General features: G+C 35.6%; 1 protein-coding gene across 4 annotated transcripts in view; it reads left to right on the top strand.

Moving 5' to 3' along the window:
- LOC106874472 (uncharacterized) overlaps positions 1-20,139 on the top strand; it is a 152,072-nt gene that overhangs the window by 87,337 nt on the left and 44,596 nt on the right. For all 4 annotated transcript variants that reach the window (XM_089340256.1, XM_089340257.1, XM_089340255.1 and 1 more), the window contains exons 11-27: positions 907-1,011; positions 2,939-3,007; positions 3,305-3,538; positions 4,055-4,159; positions 5,217-5,261; positions 6,427-6,666; positions 7,634-7,735; positions 7,859-7,936; positions 8,611-8,847; positions 10,556-10,645; positions 11,371-11,481; positions 12,479-12,586; positions 14,411-14,521; positions 15,499-15,613; positions 18,171-18,284; positions 19,314-19,363; positions 19,865-20,054. In XM_089340256.1, coding sequence (XP_089196382.1) covers positions 907-1,011; positions 2,939-3,007; positions 3,305-3,538; positions 4,055-4,159; positions 5,217-5,261; positions 6,427-6,666; positions 7,634-7,735; positions 7,859-7,936; positions 8,611-8,847; positions 10,556-10,645; positions 11,371-11,481; positions 12,479-12,586; positions 14,411-14,521; positions 15,499-15,613; positions 18,171-18,284; positions 19,314-19,363; positions 19,865-20,054 — 2,104 coding nt within the window. The remainder of the gene's footprint in view (positions 1-906; positions 1,012-2,938; positions 3,008-3,304; positions 3,539-4,054; positions 4,160-5,216; positions 5,262-6,426; positions 6,667-7,633; positions 7,736-7,858; positions 7,937-8,610; positions 8,848-10,555; positions 10,646-11,370; positions 11,482-12,478; positions 12,587-14,410; positions 14,522-15,498; positions 15,614-18,170; positions 18,285-19,313; positions 19,364-19,864; positions 20,055-20,139) is intronic.

The following is a 20,139-nucleotide window of genomic DNA, read 5'->3' as shown; positions in this document are numbered from 1 at the left end:
TTTCCCCCACCTTCCCTCTCTTTAAAGATCTGGTATGGTGCACCAATATCCCTCACTGGCACCTTAGATTCTTTGTTGTCATTATTGTCCTTGCCATCATTACCACTGCTGCTATTGCTGCCATTTTTACATCCATTTTCTCATGCTTGCATCTGTCAGACAGAATTTGTCATGGCAGAATTTCAATGTCTTTGTTTGTTGGTCTGGAGCCGTTACAGGAGACCCTTGTTCCAGGCAACTACAGAATGGGACTGCACCTGAAACCATTCATCCAAAATATAAAGACCACCTGATTAGTTGGCATGAAGTTACCACTCCAACCTCTGCTCTACAAATATACGGTATCCTTATTCCACCAATTCTACAGGTATTGGAGGGTCCTTTAACTCCAACTCACTTATCTCTGCTTCTCTCATCCCCACCATAATACCCTCCTCCAATCCCTATTCTAATCACTAGTTTCAGTCCTGTGTTGTGGGTCTGTCAACCTTCTGGAAATGGAGCCCTTGCTTGTATTTTTCCTGCAGTTGTCAACTTGTAGCTGTTGAAGAAGAGCATCAGTTACATTGATCTTACTGGTCAAGGTGGTCTTGTGCTGCTGGCCATGTGCTTTGAAACAACAGATCAGTCATTAATATATCAGACTCACTTGGTTCCTTACAGGATTTCTGGTCCAATCCATGTTCTTCTACAATCCATTTCTACATGCATACATTTCAAACATTCCTTCAATCTATAAATTGAATTTTTTAACTATATTTTATTTTATTTTATTTTTATGCTAAATATTTAAGGCTGCATTTTGGGGCAAAAACGCTCAAAAGGTGCAATAAACAAAACAAATATTTAGGCATATTTTTTAATCTTTTGATGATTGTTTTCTTTTTTTTTTTTTTAAACTATTAGCTGTTCAAAAGGGCTGTGGCTCTAACAGTACAATTATTGATTGTGAAAACTTGTCTGACAGTGAAGAACATTGTTTCCTTCCTGTGTCTTCTACAACAACTCCAGGTAACCAATTTTATGTATCTACTTACAATCATGAATACATATAAATAGTTATAAACTATTAAACTGTTGTATGTTCTGAATGCTGCTGACTGTCTGATGAATGGAGTCAGGAAACTCTGAGTTAATAGTTTATAAAGTTTTTCAGCTTCAATAAAATAAAATAATATATATATATATATACACATACACATACCTACTTATACCTATAATTCATATATGTCACTGCTGTTATGCAAAAATGTCATTAGTCCAAAATGTTGCTTTTTCAGAAACAAAAAAACAAAACAAAAAAAAGTTTCACCATTCTATAGCAAAAGCATTTTAATACACTTTGACGATTTCTGTTATCTTGGCATCTGAAGCAGCTGGAGAGGCAATAGTTTGATCAAGATTAGTGGCTACTGCAAGCAAAAAGAGATATTGAAAAAAATGCATTTGGTCAAATTTGGACATATGACAGTTCAAAATAATAGCAATGATATATATATACATATATTTACGTATATAGAGGCAATTATGCAGATAAACAAATTAGATATATTAAATATACTAGTTTGGATATGAAGCAAAATATGTATACATGAAAAATGAGAGAAAGCAAAAGGTGGAGACTTTCAAATGAAGGATTTCTAAGTATAGATATCTAGAGATTTATATTAATACATCTAACTTACACAGAGTACAAATGACAGAGGCAATTAAAGGGGTGAAAGAAAGGTGTTATAAGTCCAACAGTTGTTTCTGGGGGCTTGGAGATCCATAATAATGTTGGTAGATGTGGTCGATCACAATATGTGGCCATAGGGGATACAATCAACATAGGATAAAATGAGCCTCTGTCATCAGGGTAGAGAAGATTTTACATTTCAGATCTTAATGTAGAGAAGTTCCAGGATGGAATGATTAAATGTGGAGAGCTAGCTGTATTAGAGGGGAGCAGTGGGAAGGTTGGCAGGGTTATGGGGGTTAAGACGGGGAATAGTGAGAGGAGATAAGAGAGCTAGTTCAGGAAGAGGGAGGGGGTTATCATATGTCGTAAATCTTTTTCAAAATTAGCCAGTGGGATATTCTTTGTAGATGTGCCCAACAATTGCTTATCCATGGATGTGATTTATAGGTAGCGCTCCACTGAGCAAAGGGGATATAGTCCCCAGAAGAGATCCAGGAATTCTCAGTATAGAAGACATTTAGTAATGCTTAAGAAAATTCAAACTAAGACTTCAAAGTCTTTACAGGGGATTGATTGCAGGTGTGCAACATTTTCAGGGTTTTGTTTCCTCCAAGAGACTTTTTATTGTCTAGATAGCTAACAAGGGTAGCTTTCTGAGCAGCTGAAGGCTTATTTGAGAAGACCATTATGAATATCAGTGGCCCTAAGAGAGTGCGTCGGGGAACACCTCTCACTATTTGTGTTTCCTTAGAGGTGGTTCCATTGGCCACCATTGCTTGACTTCCATCTTTTAGAAAGTCATGTAGCCACTCTCCAAGTTTTCCAACTATGCTGAGATCATGAAGGCTTGTGACATATCATGCCATGGTTGACTTTATCAAGGCTTTTGCAAAGTCGAGATATATCATGATGTGTGTGTGTGTGTGTATGTGTGTGTTCTTTTGTTCTCGTATTAGCAGTTTCTGTTCTTATGTTTCCTTTAGTTTTACGATGTATGTATTTGTGTATATTTTCACAATTATATAACAGCTTACTTTTTCTTGCAAGATTATCAGTAATAAATGTGTTGTCCAAAGACGATACAATCTAAAATCAAAATCTGTAACTTTTTCTCTTCTCTCTTCTCTCCATTCTCTCCCCCACCCCACATGTTGTTGCTTTTCCCTCTCTCTTCTTTCCCCCAATCAGTCAATTGTGGTGATAGTGTTGTCAAAGGAATTGGTTTTGTTTATCTCTGAATGTTTTTTCATTCTTCAGTTCCTGCCAGGTCTACCTACCCTGTTCATCAGACAACACTAACTACACACAAAACTACAGATGTAAATGGTAAATTATACTTTTATTTTTCTAGATCATCATCATCATTGTCATTGTCACATCATTGTCATTGTGGGTTGTAAGTTATTTCAATGGATTTCTAAGATATTAGGCCAGACTATGTTTTGAGGTGTTATCAGTAAAGAATATACAAATGTTCATTGCACCAACTGCAGCCAATGCAGTGTAATCATGTCTGTGACCATGTTGCCGTTGCTGCAATGAACATTTTGACACCAAATAATAAACGTTTAAAGGAAATTAACAGCCAACTACATTTTCTAAACTCTTTTATATCTTTGACAGACAACTGTTTCCCACTGAAGTTCCAGAAATGTCTTGATGCTGGCTATTCTCGAACCATGTTCCCAAATTTCAAAGATGAAACTGCTGAAGAAGCCATAATATCATTTAATACTTCTGCACTTCCCATCATAAACAGTGGTTGTTCTCCCCTCAGTTTACATTATATGTGTGGTTTGTTGTTCCCAAAATGTGAAAATGGTCAAGCAAAATTTTCTTGCAAGTCCACTTGTCTTGGTAAGTCAGCAATATCTTGTTGAAGTTGTTTCATTAATTATTTCACTTGCTAATTATTTTGATTATGATGATTGTAAAGAATTTCCTGGGGTAAAGCTAAGAACTTAAATGTGTTCTGTTGTTTCTGGGAGATAAAATAAAGGAAGTAAATGCTGGAAGAGTTTACGTGATGAGTCAAAGAGAAGGTTGGTGAAATTTGGAATTTAGGATAAAGTAATTAGGTGTGATGTAGTGCCTAGAACAGGGATTTCCAAAACAGGTAGCTATTGGATTAGCTTATTGGATTGCTTGTGTCATGGGCACTAAAGTGTAAGGGAGTTTCTGGAAGAAATCAGGAGATAATGCTTAGTTTTGGTGCATTTCCTTTGTTTATCAACATGAGAATATTAAGCAGAACTGACTGAATTCAAACATTAATTACTCACTCAAAATATGCACAGTGTTGCCTGAACCATCATGTTTTAAATTCACAAATCTATTACCTCTTTCTCTCTCTTTTTTTTTTTCTTATACCAGCCATAGAAAAGAACTGTGGTAAAAATGCAACTCTCCTGCCATGTGAACATTTGACTGATGATGAGATGTACTGTTTCCTACCTGAACCACACACCACTGCATCAAGTACGTCCTGCCTGTTTGTTGTTTCTATTTTCTAACAGTTGTCCCTGACCAATTAAAATGACATTCTTTACTGGTTAATATTTTTAATCCTGAAATTAGTAGGATTGCAGGAACATTGTATAATACTATCCCCTCTGCCTATACTGAAGTAGATTATTGTGTAATCTGCTAGATATAGAAGTCAAATCCCCTTCAAATCATACCCTATCACATTAAATAAATTATACACATGCAGGTTTTGGTTAACTGCATCAGGTAGTAATAACCATTGGTGATTACTTAGTATTAACAATCTCACTGCAATTCTTCTGATGGATTACTCTGGGTTCGTTTCACTGGATTATTCATATTTTCAAAAGTGTAAATTTCAAACAATTACAAAGAATTCAGAGACTGGTACATCTTTCAAGTTTTTCTTTTAATTTTACAGTTGGTCACACAGCATAGTATTGGTCACTTTAACCAACTAATTATGCTGTATGACCAACCGTAAAATTAAAAGAAAAATTTGAAAGATGCACCAGTTTGCGTATTCTTTGTAATTGTTAATAAATCGTGTGGTATACACCTATTAGTTTGCCAGTAAAGCATGTCCGTTGGGCATGTAATTAATGAGAGGAACAGAAGATATAAGAATCTTTATTGATCACTACAATCGTTTCAAGCTGTCTAGCATCATTTAATGATATTTCTCTTAGAAGATAATTCTGGTATAAACAAATTGTCACAGACTGGCTGTAGACTTTTAAACACCTGGAAGTTGATGACATTTATCTTAATGATAATGTATTATATTAATTAAATAATGTTTGTTCACCCCCACATATTTCTCATTGCTTTCCTTTTCATTTCTATACAGTCTATTGTTGTAGATATCATTTTTGAAATTCCTGATTTTTCTTATATATGTAGTATGTGTGTGTTTGTGAGGGTAGATGTGTCCAAGAAACATTACACTGGTTTGTTAGAGAATGGTTGAGCATCAGGTGGACAGCATAGTTTGCTGAGTTTTATCTATTTCCAAACTGCTGTGACATGCTATCTATTTTTGTTGCAGCCACTGTCTCCAGTAAGACAACAAAGTCACAAACTCCAGCACCTGGTATTATAACCTTTATTATTCTATTATTATTTTTGCAATTAATTATCATCCTGACCTTAGACAAGTTGGTTGCAATGAGCATTGCTGACATTTTCATTATCCATGTTATTATCATTATTAATAATATCAATGTTGTCTTTATTATCATCATCATCTTCACTTTCTATATTGTCATCATTGTTGCTATCTCTAATATTATCTTCATCCTCTTCATCATTATCCTCTTCATTTTCAAGGTCATCATCATTACTATAAACATTATTACTATAAAAACGACCATCACCACCCACCCATAACTAAAAAGTTTAGGCCAGCCTTGCAAGCTTCTAAACAGGGGTTTACCTTGCTAAAATTTGCAACCAAATCCTTCTTAAACTGCTCACTACCAAAACAAACAAACAAAAAAAATCCATCACGAACAATATTTAATGTCTGGAATACTAATCAAAGGATAAGAAGTTGAGTGAGAAAAAGTAAAGATCAATACTGAGATCAACATGAAGCTAAAAATCGATGACTGTGATTTCATGTGAAATAGTTGATAAGAAGATTGGAAATGTATCTGTATTTCTCTCTCTCTCTCTCTTATACACACACACACACACACACACACACACACACACACACACACACACACACACACACACACACACACACACACACACAAAGAATCACAAACTCATGTAAACATCTCCAGAATGGCATCAAAACGTAACTCAGAAAAATAGAAGCTCTGACATCATTTCACCAAGTTTCACAATTCCAGCAACAATTTTACTCCACAAAATATACAAAATAAACAGCTTTCTAATACATCAAAACAAGCGGGGGGGGGGGGGGTGACTGGTGGTGGTGGTGCTGCAGAATGAAAATTTTGTTTTTACAGCATTAACTTTCAAATTTGATGCTCAAAACTTGTCTTCAATTAAACAAACACACATGCACAACAGTATACAAGTGTGTTAAACCACACACACTCACTCACTCACTCACACACTCATGCATATGTGTATGTATGTATGTGTTCATGCTAATATATATATATATATATATATATATATATATATATATATGTGTATATATATATATAATGTATTCACTGTATCTGTGCATCACATTTTAATATTTCATTTCTTCCTTTTTTCTCTTTGTTTCATCTTTGTAGATCTTTGCTTTGATATGAAATCTCATGTTTGTGAACAAGCTGGTTACAACAACACCATGTTTCCAAATGTCTTTGGTGATGAAGACTACCAATCAGCAGAGAAAAATTTCAAGTCCCTGGCCTTGCCTCTTATCCAACGTAAATGCTCTCCACTTGCCTTGCACTATGTGTGTGGTCTCATTTTCCCACAATGCAATACTTTGGGACAAATTCGTTTTTCATGTCAAACAACTTGTCTAGGTAAGCTTACTTTTGTGATAACATTTCTGCGTTATTCCAAAGACATGTAAATATAATTTCAGATAATTCCCAGAGATGTGCTAGCAAATTTCAAATTCATTCTGTTTCTCTGAGTGAGTGTGTGTGTGTGTGTGTGTGTGTGTGTGTATGTTTGGGTAATCTATACATACATACACACTCATATATACACATACATACACACTCATGTATACACATACATACACACAAAAAAAAATCTTCCATCCATCCATCCATCCATCCATCCATCCATAAATGCAGTGAAAGGCAGATTGTATGATGCCTGTGTACAAACAGCTATTCTAGATGGCAGTGAGATGTCGACTGACAACTGAGGACATTCGAAGGCTAAAAAGAAATGGAGTCAGTATGCTCCACTGGATGGGTAAAGTAAGTGTGCATATACGATAGAGCATAAGTGATTTGAGAGAGAAAACGTCTCAGTAGGACTCTTGATTGATGGTCCAACCCCGGGGAATGAATTTGTGATGCACAATACCACATTTCTGGAGGTGACATTCATAGCAGGTCTTTGAGATTTTTCATCATCTTCCAGGGATGCTCTTTCTCGAACATTGTATACGATCCATTGCCTCATCACTGTAAGCTTGCTGAAGCATGCCCAATGTCTCTGTAGCAAAATCCCAAGTTTAATGCAAAATTTCACATTGGCTTTTTGTTCCCTTCCACGACAAAATCACAGACTACAGCATAGACTTGATCACAAAAACACAAATTTCACAACTTGCCAAGTAAACACAGTGATGTCACTTGGCACACTGCTTCTCACTGTGCCTGCAACCATGTGCTGCCATCTGTTGACACGCGATAGAGCTATTCCTGGAACTCTTTGAAACCACCTCGTAATGATAAAATGCAGCTTCTCGTTTACAATCACATTCTATAATAAACCAGAATTTCTTTAAATAAAGTGTTATTCCTGTTTCAGCCGTGAAACAAGCCTGTGGAAAATCGGCAATCATCTTTGATTGTGATTTCTTAACTGATGACAAAGCGTATTGCTTTCTTCCACCAAATATCACAACAGACCGTAAATATTCCTCTTTGTTTCTTTTTTCTTTTCATTGTTTTCTTTGTTTTACAATCACATTCCTGTTTTTTTTTTTTGTTAGTTATAAATAAATCAATTAAATGGTTTTCCTTTCCTTTACAGGTCCTACACCCACAACAACAACAGCTACAACAACCACAACCACAACAACAAAAGCAGAGGTTACAACATTAACTCCAGGTTAGATTATTTATTGTTGATATGAGCAACATAATAGGTGAGGATTTAAATGAGGATGGTATAATTAATTTAGCTAATGGAGGCCTAATAGATGTAGATGGGGATGACATAATTGTTATAAATGAGGGTGACATAATTGATGTAAATGTAGGTGGTCTTGTAGATGAGGGTGGCATAATTGATGTAAATGTAGGTGGTCTTGTAGATGAGGGTGGCATAATTGGTGCTGGGTAAGTAATTAATAACTTCTGGTAATCATCTCAGTACCTACAGTTATAGCTTCAAATCCTAATAAAACTGTTTTAGCATCTTAGTGAAATTACAACCACTGCCATTTGCAAAGTCATTCACAGGAGAGGGATAATCCAGCTGAGGCTGAAACAGTGAGGTGCTAGCCAGGATCCGACACAGTGAGATTGATGTGGTCTTTGTAAGACTTCTTAAACACATAGTTGTGCTTATACTTACCTTAATCACACTGCTTTGCTTATAAGGAGCAATAGAGATTTGAATTTTACTTTGCAATATTTTTCTGTATTACATACATTGTGTGTGCATATATGTATATGTGTATGTATATGTATATGTATATGTATGCATATATGTATATGCGTTCTCTCATTTTCATTGTTTGCATATTATATGTAATATCATTTACATTTTATTTTCACCAGATTTGTGTATTGTGTTGGACTTCCCAACATGTGTGGAAGCTGGTTATTCTAAGACAATGGCTCCAAATCTTCTCAATGATAATGATTTAGAATCTATGAAACGTAGTTTCCAAAAAAATGCTGAACCAGTGCTGGCCAGGAATTGTTCCGCGTTGGCTGCTCATTACTTCTGTGGTTTATTATTCCCCAAATGTGTAAAAGGCATTTCCAAATTCTCCTGTAAAAGTACATGTCTAAGTAAGTATTCCATTCATGGGCCTAATGCATTTTTTGTTTCATAATAGAAAGCTAGTTCTGTTATGGCTTTTCATCAACTAATCTTGCCTCTACAAAGCTTATGCCTGATTCAGAATGGGATACTGTTCCCATATATGAGATGGTGATTTGCTTGCTGCATACACAGACATTATCGGCCATATACAAAGAAAGGAGGGTTTTCTAGGGAGCAGTGGAACTGAACCTAAAACCAAGTGTTTGCAAAGCAAACTTCTTACTCACATAGCCATACCTGCATCTATCTATCAAATTATCCATCCATTCGTCGACCTATACACACCTTCCTCAAATACTTGCACCTTCCTTTCTCTTTCTCTCTCTCTCTCTCTCTCTCTCTCTCTCTCTCTCTCTCTCTCTCTCTCTTCCCCATCCACTCCTGCAACCTACTCAACAACATGTCATCTCTCTTTTGTTCATCTTTCTCTTTACTGTATCATCATTTCTATTCTTCTTCCCTCTGCACTAACAGACACCCCCTACTCCGCCATTCTCTCCTCTCCCCTGCCCCCCTGACACCTTATCACCACTGCCCCCCCCACCTCCTTGGCGTTCTCTTTTAAAAGGTGAATAGTGATGTTGTTCCTCTACAACAAGAAATCGGTTTTGTTCCAGCCTTTTTTTTCTTTGTACCTTATCCTTTTCTACTCCTTATTCTCCAAGCATAAAGTACCCACTCCTCACTCAAAGTTCATAGTCTTGGAAACTGCATGCCAGCCTAATCAGTGGTGGTGGTTGGCACCAGGGAGGGCGCCCAGCCATAGAAACCATGTCAAAGGAAATGCTGCAATAGGATGCAGTTCTTGGGCCCATCAGAGCCTGGCAAACTGTTTAACCCATGCCAGTATGGAACACAGATGTTAAGTAATAGTGATCCACACACACACACACACACACGATCATCATGAGCATTTTAACCTTTTAAAACATCAAACTGTTACCGCAAAATTGTATTTCAAGGGAGCTAACTTTTACTCTTTTAATTAAAAACGAAAATAAATGTCTATAATTTGACATTTTGTTTACTCTTTTCTTCTGTTGTCCCCTAAACATGTATGGGTTTTCTTTTTACTGAGGATCGGAAACATGTTAACATCACCCCTGGTCGATCTTTGTGGTACCACAGTTAAGGACCTCTCTCATTTAGAGAACGCTCTCTGTTTATGCATGCATGTATGTATGTCTGTGTGTACATGCATGTATTATTTTATTCTATAAAAGTTTTTACTCTTTTTGTTTTGTTACAATGCTGGATAGCATCTTTAAGGTCTTACTTCATCAAATCAACTCCACTACTTACTTCAAACATGGCATTTATTTCGTTCTCTTTTTGTCGAGCCTCTCAGTTATGGGGATGTATATATGTACACACACACACACACTATTATTGTTTCATCTGTAAAAATATAAATTTCATCCAAAACAATGACAATGTTATTTCAAAAGTAAACTGAAAGCACAATTATCAGATAAAAGGATTTTTTTAAAAATTCCGTCTTTTTTTAAATATATATTTTTTATTTGTTTTGTTTTGTCTGAAAGACCAAAATTTAATATTTCTCAAAATAGATAAATAAAGCTTGCATGATTTTTCTAACTTTTGAAGTTGGAAAATCAGGGGGACTTTTTGAAAGCATTTTAAAATTATTTCTCACCTTTTTACTGTTTTTAGCCGTACAACAAGAATGTGGACCAAACTCAACTCTTATTCCTTGCGAAGGTTTAACTAATGACGAGGAATATTGTTTTCTGCCACCAAAGCGTAAGTTTATATATATCTATATATGAGTGTGTATTTTGTGATTATATGATTATCTTTCAAAATATACATGGACAGCTTATTTGATTTTGATTTTGCTATAGTGTTAATTATGGTTAAAAATTTTGTTGTATTACTATTAAAATTATTAAACAACAACAGTAATGCTTTTATAGTTATAGTCTCACATAGTTTCACAAACAATGCATTGCATAGTTTTATAAACTATGTAAGATGAGATGGTATTCTTGTATTATTGCAAATTTTAAAGGAATGTGATTGGCATTGAATATTTGTAGCAGAGTTGTAAATTTATGAAAACAATAAACTTGGAGGTTTTTCTTTTTCCTCAAGATATCCAACTCTGCTTTGCATTCTAATATTACCCACCCACACATTTGTGGCAAAGGGAGTCTTGTTTACACATAAATTCAAACAACAATTAAGATGAAGAAACAAGTAAAAAAAAAGAAAAATGTATACAAGAATTATATTAATTCCATTGGGAAAAATTCAATGCGAACCCAATCCATTTTAACTGTTATTTATCTGTAAAACAACTTGCTTTACACATTATCAAAATACGTCAGAATTTTTAATATTCTAAAAGTATTTTAAGAAACTTTGTATTTGTAAATAATAATGTTTTAAATCTAAAAGTCACCCCCCCCCCCGCCCAAAATCCAGAAAATCAGCTTGATAGCTTCCCCATTTTTTTCTTCCACCAGCCTGTCACAAGGAGTTTCATTATAGGTGTCCCGATGGTCAATGTATAAAGTCTTACGAGCGATGTGATGGCAAAGAACAGTGCAAAGACGGAAGTGATGAGCGCAACTGCAGTAAGAATAGCAACTGATTTGTTTGTTTCTTTTATTATAATTGGTCTGTTATGGTCACATGATGTAATATGTCTTTCTAGCGAGAGGATAGTTTTAAATACATACCCAATGGTGATAGCCAACCATACATACTGAACTACAAACACTCTTACATTAAACAATACATGCTTTGTAGTTGTAAGGGGGCAGGATTCGTAAATTTCTGCTAATTGTAATTAGGTCTTACCCCTTTTTTTAATTGTGATTCTGTACTTCTTCAATCACTTAATAATAATAATAATAATAGTAATAATAATAATGATAATAATAATAATGGTTTCAAATTTTGCTACAAGGGGAGCCATTTTCGGGGAGGGGACAAGTCAATTACACTGACCCCCCAGTGTTTCACTGGTACTTAATTTATCAACCCCGAAAGGATAAAAGGCAAAGTCAACCTTGGCAAAATTTGAACTCAGAATGTAGTGGCAGACGAAATACCGCTAAGCATTTCGCCTGACATGCTAACCATTCCGCCAGCTTACTGCCTTAATAATAATAATAATAATAATAATAATAATAATAATAATAATAATAATAATAATAATAATAATAATAATAGTAATAATAATAATAGTAATAATAGTAATAATAATAATAATAATAATAATAATAATAATAGCAGTAATAATGTTGAGCAGTGGTAATGACAGAGTGTGGAATTACTGAGTAATGGTGGAGGTGGTGGTGATTGTAGTCAAGATGAATGTTAATGGTGGCCAGTGCAATCAGTAGTAATAACAGTGACAGAGACCAGTGGGGAAGGACATACGGGAAATGAGTAGAAATAAGTGTGGTCAGGATAGAGGTAATACTGATAGAAGGGGGAACAATCATTGCTGATATATGTATAGGGATGGGGTTAAACAGCTAGCAACAATGAAAATAGAGATATTAGTGGTAACTAATGACCCACAACAATGCAGCATCATTAATAGATCTTATTCTGTGATTGTAGCTTGTTCCTACAATGATTTTGCCTGCACAAACAAGAAATGTATCATGAAAGAATGGGTTTGTGATGGAGAATCGGATTGTAGTGATGCATCAGATGAAGCCAATTGTCGTAAGTCTTCTTTTTTATCTTCTTTTCTAACATGTGATATCTTTGTTCATCGTCATCCAGTGTTTTAAATCCGGGTTTCGTCCCCCGTTAATGGGGGATGATCGGATTTACCTCAATGCCATAGCAACCAAGGTAGGCAGGTGCTGCCTACCCCAAACTTTAGGCTGGTTGATGCCCATTCTCCTTTGCTATCATGAGGCTTTTTGGGAGCTGGATTTTCTATGGGGAGCCTGTCTTTGCTTTACCCCCAACCTCAGTTTCTAGACTTGAGTGGTCCTGAGACCAAGGCCTCTGCCACAATTTTTAAGTAATGTGGTGGGGAAACTAACTCAGGAAGGCAGGGATACTCCTCTGTTGATATTTGTCTGACCCTTATCTCTCATACTCTGGCAAAAGGTACTTTCTGCCATATTCTATTTATGTGTCATCTGTTCATAATCTATCATCAAATGGATGTAGTCTTCTGTGTTTTTTTTTTCTTTTTAATACCTGTATCTTTTTTCACCTGCTCTTATTTGTCTTTTATCATCACTTGTTACATGTCATCTTCTCTCTTCTGTATTTCCCCATCTCTTGTCATCCTCTATTTTCTTTTTTTTCTTTTCTTTTTGCCATCTCTCATCAACTTTCTGCCCTTTCCTTCTCTCATACCTCTTATTTACTTATTCAATTCTTTCATCGTCTTTCAGTTTCTTTCCTAGTTTCTCTCCCCTATCACTATTTTCTCACATCAGACATCTTTACCCTTCTATTCTCTATTTTCTCTATCATTTCTCTTGTTACCATCGACCTTCCAATATCAATTACTTCTGTTTCTTCTTTTCATCTTCTCTGTCTTCCATTTCTGCTTCTTCAAGCATATTCCTCTATGTGTGTGTGAATGTGTGTGTATTTACACATGCACACACACACATATATATGCCAATGCTACATGCATGTACACACACACACACGCACACACACACACACACACACATGACAAGCTTCCTCATAGCTTCCAGCTACCAAATTTTATTCCCAAGCCATAAGGCCACCTGACCCTTTGATAACAAGGTGTGGCAGAGTTAGATCAAATCTGGGTTCATGTAAACTTCTTGGAGATGAAAGGAAAATAACCAAAAATACTAATTAGAAATAAAAATTCTTGATCTTTTTGAAGGAAATCAGTAAAGGAAATGGCAGGTCTGCAGGGAGATGACACTTCCCTGCTTTTCAGTTTATGGGGAAAGGGTCATATGGAATCTAACCCTAATCTCAACCTGATGGCCCTTAGCTTCTCTCCCCACACTACATTTTGAAACCCATTTCCAGTTTTGAAGAAAATGTTGATTATCTTAATGACTTCTTTTACAAATACAAATCAAGATTTTAGGGAAGAGGTGAAAGGAAGAATTTCTAAACTTCTTACTTTTTGCAAAGATATTAACAATCTCAGAGAAGTGATTAAGATCTTCAAAGCTGATCACAAATTCACCTTCATAAATACTTTCCTGCTTTGATCCATTGATGTTATCAGTAACAATGATAACTCTTGCTTTCTACATCATGTTAATCTGCATTCACACCTTAATGTTGGTAGAGTTCTTGGAAGTAATTGCTAAAATACTTACATCGCTAGGTAAATTTCATCTTATAAAAACACTCTTTTCTTTTTTCTTAGAGAGAGAGAGAGAGAGAGAGAGAGAGAGAGAGATGTAAATTCCGAAAATGCAAATACTGAATAGTCCTCAAAAACTGGTTATTTGTCAGGGCAGTGTTTTTGCTTTGTTTCTTTTATTTATTTAACTATTATACTTATTGTTTCTTATTGTTGTTGCTTTTCAGTGAAGTGCAAATCTGACCAATTTGTATGTGATGACTTCTCCTGTATAAATAGTGGCCTGCGATGTGATGGCATGATTCAGTGTCCTGATGGTTCTGATGAACAGTCGTGTGGTAAGTGGAACTACCTTTTTCTTTCTCACTTTCTTTCTCCCTTTCTCCATTCGTCAATATTTCAGTTTTGCCCTTTATCCTCCTAGTGGCAGTTTGGTTTAATTACTGGGAAAACCTCTTACAAAACCTTCTTTTTGGAATTATCTCTCATATTCTTCCCAACTCCCTGTCAGTCCTATTACTGATCGCACTACAAACACTAGATACATTTAATGTATGAGACTTTACAGGAAGTGGGTATTGTAATATTTAGCCCTAGGCTAGCCATGATCAACAACACTTGTGGTCAAAAGCATTCTTGCTATGTTCACCTGTCTTTTTCTTTTATTCAGAAATACTATATGTAGGACTACATCATTTAATTTGTTATTTCTTCACTTTAGCAAGTTAGAGTGGAATGAGTTGCTGGAGATTTGACTTCTATTTCTAGCAGTGTGAAGAACTATGCAAAGGCTTTCATGAAAGGCTCTGGAGTTGATTACCGTAGCAATTTACTATCGACCTTAGTGATTCGGTACCCTTTTCTACAATTGGTTACTTACATCCAGGAAGCAGAGATTTTTAAATAAAAATTCGAAGCGTATACTCTTTATGGGGCCACTGGTTTATAAGTAATTCTTATAAAGACATTCCAAGTTGAAAGCATTAATTGTGTGTCTTCGTGGTCTAAACAGGTGGAACAAACAGAGTTATTTCCCTTGCCTAATTTACAAGCAGTCGAGAAGACGTCTTGGACTTTTCTCCTACTAGAAATTATAGCATAGCTGTTACCTTTTAATATTTCAAGGTTTCAGATTTTAAAAGCACCCCCACCTCTCTCTCTCATCTCTGTTTGAAATTTGAGCTTATTATATCTAATATCATTTGCTTTAACATCGTGGCAGTTATTTCATAATAATTATAGTGTATTGGACATGTATAAAAAAACAAACAAAAAAGCTTAAATGTGTCTCTTTTTTTCTCTCTCTCTTCTGAAGTATCCATTCAAGAAGATATGTTAAGCATCCGAGTCAATGAACAGTTTTACCCAGTCTGTTACAGTCCAATGAGTGAGGAATTTGGCATTAAAGCCTGCAAGAAGCTTGGTATGGAGTAAGTGGTTCAAGTTATTATTTTTAGTCTTTTCAATCAAATTATCTTATCATCATCATCATCATCATCATCATCGTTTAACGTCCGTTGTCCATGCTGGCATGGGTCGGACGGTTTGACCAGGGCTGGCCAGCTGGAAGGCTGTACCAGACTCCAGTCTGGTTTGGCAGGGTTTCTACGGCTGGATGTCCTTCCTAACGCCAACCACATGTTTGTATATATATATTTTTTTAGATAAACTAACTCTTATAATAATATCCTGTAAAGTTGAAACTGGAGTTGCAAGACATTTATGATACAGTAAGGAAATCACATCCTAGACTACAGAATGGAGTTCAGATTATAAACAAAGATCTTCTTATGTCACTCAGCCTATAGATTCAGTGATAGCAATGTTGTTGCCCTAGACATTAACAAAACTTCCCATCATATCTAATATGTGAATCTCCTATTGAAACTTTCTGCCTTTTGGGCTCCATCCATCTCTCTTCTTTTGAATTAATCACTCACTCTCATGTTGACAGAGCTCTTTCTAGTTTGCTCTTGCTCAACTCTGGTCTACTCCAGGCTTTGGTTTTATTCCTTCAATACATCAATGACCTACTTGCTACCACATCCAACAATGCCCACACCTATGCAGATGATATAACCTGTCATTTCCCCCTAGAGAAAGCCAGCACTTTGAATTATTTATACAGGTGATGTTTGGAATTGTTTTATATAAGTGAAGAATGGATGAGAACTTTGTTCGTGTCAATGGTAGTTAAAATGGTACATCGTGTATTAAGTTTTATATTAGTGTTGGGGGTTGAATGTACTGGTCTTGAACCCCTTTTGGGATTTGGAAAGGGAGATGTCTTGGTTAATAATGTCAAGTAATGTCTAGAATTTTTGAGGGGCTTGAGTGTGGTGGGTCTGTATGACATAACTTCATTTGGGGTTTTGCTGGGATTTAGAAATGTGATATAATGCAACTTGTACATTGAAGAAGTTTAACAGTGATGGTATGAATCATGGTAGATGTTGGTGAATATGGTTTTTCCTTCTGGCCCTAGGGATTTTATGTGTATGTGATTTTGTCTGGCCTTGCGGCTTACCAGTTTTTAGATTCTCCCATTTTTCTTTTTTGGTGTCCAATGGAAGGAAAGGGTCAAAGGTCATGGAATAGTTGGAAGGTGCGTATTTTTAATTTGTGTTCCTGCCTTTTTGGTGTGGTTTTCAGTGGTGGCCATGTTTTAAGAAATATCTGGAGAGGACGTTTGCCTGGTGTTGCAGTGTGTGCATATTATTTAAGATTGTTGTAGTTGTTGTGACATAGGATGTAGTTTGTTGTTGTTGTTTAGCCTCAGGTCAACCTGTATCAAGCAAAATTATGTTCAAAGTTGTTCCATTCATGACCATCCTGTGCTTTTGGTTATCAGAGAAAACATTGTCTACTGTGGTCTTTCTTTATAAAGTCAATAGAGTGGGACATGTGGTGATTTGGTTTTATTTCTAGCTGATTCTAAGTTCCTCATAGAGGTTAGCTTGTTGTTAATGATCCATTCTATTATTGTTATTAACGATGCAGTTAATTACTCTAATTCCTCTTGTTTTTACTTTGTTTTCTTGTTTCTATTTCATACAAATGCTTTCTAAGGTTTCTTTATTTCCAGTTTCTGTTACTTGATGCCAGGTTTTATGCTTTGCTGTCAGTGTTTCCTATTTTTACGAGGCTGGCTTTCTTTGATGTGTTATTGCAGTTGTATTTTATATGTTGTTCAACACCCTTCCTTTTACTGGGGTCACATCTATCACTATTGTTTATTATTTGAATGTAGGGAGTGCAGTATATCTATGTTTGCAATTGTGGCATTTGAATTCTGCAAACCTTGCTTCTATTTTCCTGGTTCAACTCATTTCGCTGGACTCTTTTCTTTTTAAATTTGTAAATGTGTTTTTGCTTTCTGCATTGATCTGTGAGTGTAGCAGTACGTATTGTAGCTTATAATAGATATCAAATAAATATATATTAAAAAATACTCATATCAAAGTGTTATCTGCAAGTCAACCAAATTGCTCACCTTTTCAGAAAGGTAGTGACATCCTCATCTTTTTTCTCTCCTCCTCATCATCATCATCTTCATCAGCCTTCTTTTCCACAAACCAACAGGAGCACAAGTATACAGTCACCCAGCTTGCTCAGTGGAGGAACCAAAATTTCCCTCACAAACGTTGTTATCTTTCTTTCCCTTAAAGAGTTAAATTGTCAATATCCACCTCTGACCTCTCCATCATCATCATCACTGTCAACATGATTCCTACTATAATTATTCTTATAACAATTATTGCTATACTTGTTTAATTTGTTGGTTCTCCATAAATAATAATAATGATAATAAAAAAAAACCAAAAGTCAGATTGAGTTCAGTTTTGAATCCAACAAATGTTTTCCTTCTCATTGCTTGCTTTTCCCCTCTCTGTTGTTTCTGTTGACAATCTACACACTAATTTTGCCGTTGATATTTTTGTGTTTCTGCTAATTTATCCGATATGCTCTCTTTGCCCTATTTTGCAGATCCTTCAGGAATATAACTTCAGTGGTTACTAAATATCATGCAACATTTGCACATCTCCAGAACAAGTCTACCACAGATTCAGTGACCTCAGTTTTTGGTCCAGCTGTTTTAAAGTAAGCCAACTTCAGTTTAAAATTTTGACAGGGCATGAATAGGGTCAAGCAGTGTAAAGTATTGAACCTGCTGAAGCAGATTGAACCTGCTGAAGCAGATTGAACCTGCTGAGCCAGTTGATAAGCTCTTGCTTGCGCGTTCACAGCTGATGCTGAGATAGCCTATGGACAAAATCTTGCTATAGGTCACATGAAATAAAAAGATACAACAATCATAACTTGGTCTATGATAGACTGTAATCTTTTATAAAGCTATGGTGACTAACAAACTGACACCCATGAACCACCCAGGGTAAGGCATGAATCATCTGAACTTTCAGCCTCAGCAACTGAAACTGGACACAACCGGTTAGTTCAACATTTCCATATATATATATATATATATACATATATATATATATATATATATATATATATATATATATAGGCGCAGGTGTGGCTGTGTGGCAAGAAGCTTGCTTCCCAGCCATATAGCTCTGGTTTCAGTCCCATTGTGTGGCACCTTGGGCAAGTGTCTTCTACTATAGCCTGGGGTTGACCGGAAACTGAAAGAAGCCCATTGTATATATATATATATATATATATATATATATATATACACACATATATATATATATATATATGTGTGTGTGTGTGTGTGTGTGTGTGTGTGTGTGTGTGTCTGTGTGTGTGTGTGTGTGTCTGTGTTTGTCTTCCCACCATCACTTGATAACCGATGTTGGTGTGTTTATGTCCCCATAATTTAACAGTTCAGCATAAAAGACCGATAGAATAAGTACCAGGCTTACAAAGAATAAGTACAGGGGTTGATTTCTTTGACTAAAAAGGTGGTGCTCCTACATGGCCACAGTCAAAATGACTAAAACAAGTAAAAGAACAAAAGAATATACATATATTAGAGGAGGAGGAAGGCTGAAGCTTTGTTGCGATTGAGTTGTAGCAATTTTGAAGTTCTTGTGATTATTGTTACCTTGTTTAACGATTCACATCATTATTGTTTCTTTTATATACTTTATTTCTGTATTCCAGGAATAACTGTTCAAATTCCCAGGTAATCCGAATCTCCTGCCAGCCAAGATGTGAGTATTTAATGACTTCAAAATTTTTCTTTTTCTTGGCAACGTGAACCTTTTTTAGGATATGACTTGTATATATTTTATTGGTTCCTTTCGCCATCATGGTTCCTTCAGCTTAAAAATTTGTTCCAATGCTTTTGTGAATTGAAGTGTTTGTTGCCTAAAACTAGCATTCTGAGATTCCTATTGTAATGGAATGAAACTCAGAATATTTCATAGGATTGCAGTACCAGCCTGAAAAGACATGATTGCATCTATTTTATAAAATACCAGTCCAAAAGTGGAGGTGGCCAACTGATTAAACTATTGGACTACTTCCCAAATCTATTTTTATTTCTTCACCAAATATCTCTACAAATATTTTATAGTTTTTTGATTTGCAATGATAAAAATGATTCCTAGTGACTTTTCATTCATTCTCTGCTGCTGGCCAAACTACTGCAAACCAATTTTATAATTCTTGTCCCTGTTTCTCATTTGTCAATAATATCTGTTTATTTTCAGCCTGTGGGATTGCTCCATTGTTCAACACATTCTCGAAACATGTATCATCATACGTTCCATTGATTGTTGGAGGTTTTGATGCAGAACCGGGTAAAATTCCATGGCACGCTTTCCTATTAATGGGAGAAACTCTTTGCAGTGGTTCCATCATCACAGAGTACTTCATCCTCACAGCTGCACATTGTGTCAGGCAAGTAAATATACTGAAGAATTTCTTCTCACAAAGAACACCAAATTATTTAATTAATGTTTTATGGATGGATTGAGGTAGAATC

The sequence above is a fragment of the Octopus bimaculoides genome, chromosome 23 (genome assembly GCF_046866305.1).
Source record: "Octopus bimaculoides isolate indiv1 chromosome 23, ASM4686630v1, whole genome shotgun sequence".
Lineage (NCBI taxonomy): Eukaryota > Metazoa > Mollusca > Cephalopoda > Octopoda > Octopodidae > Octopus > Octopus bimaculoides.
Note: the sequence above shows the minus strand (reverse complement) of the source record. Positions and strands in the feature narration are given on the sequence as shown.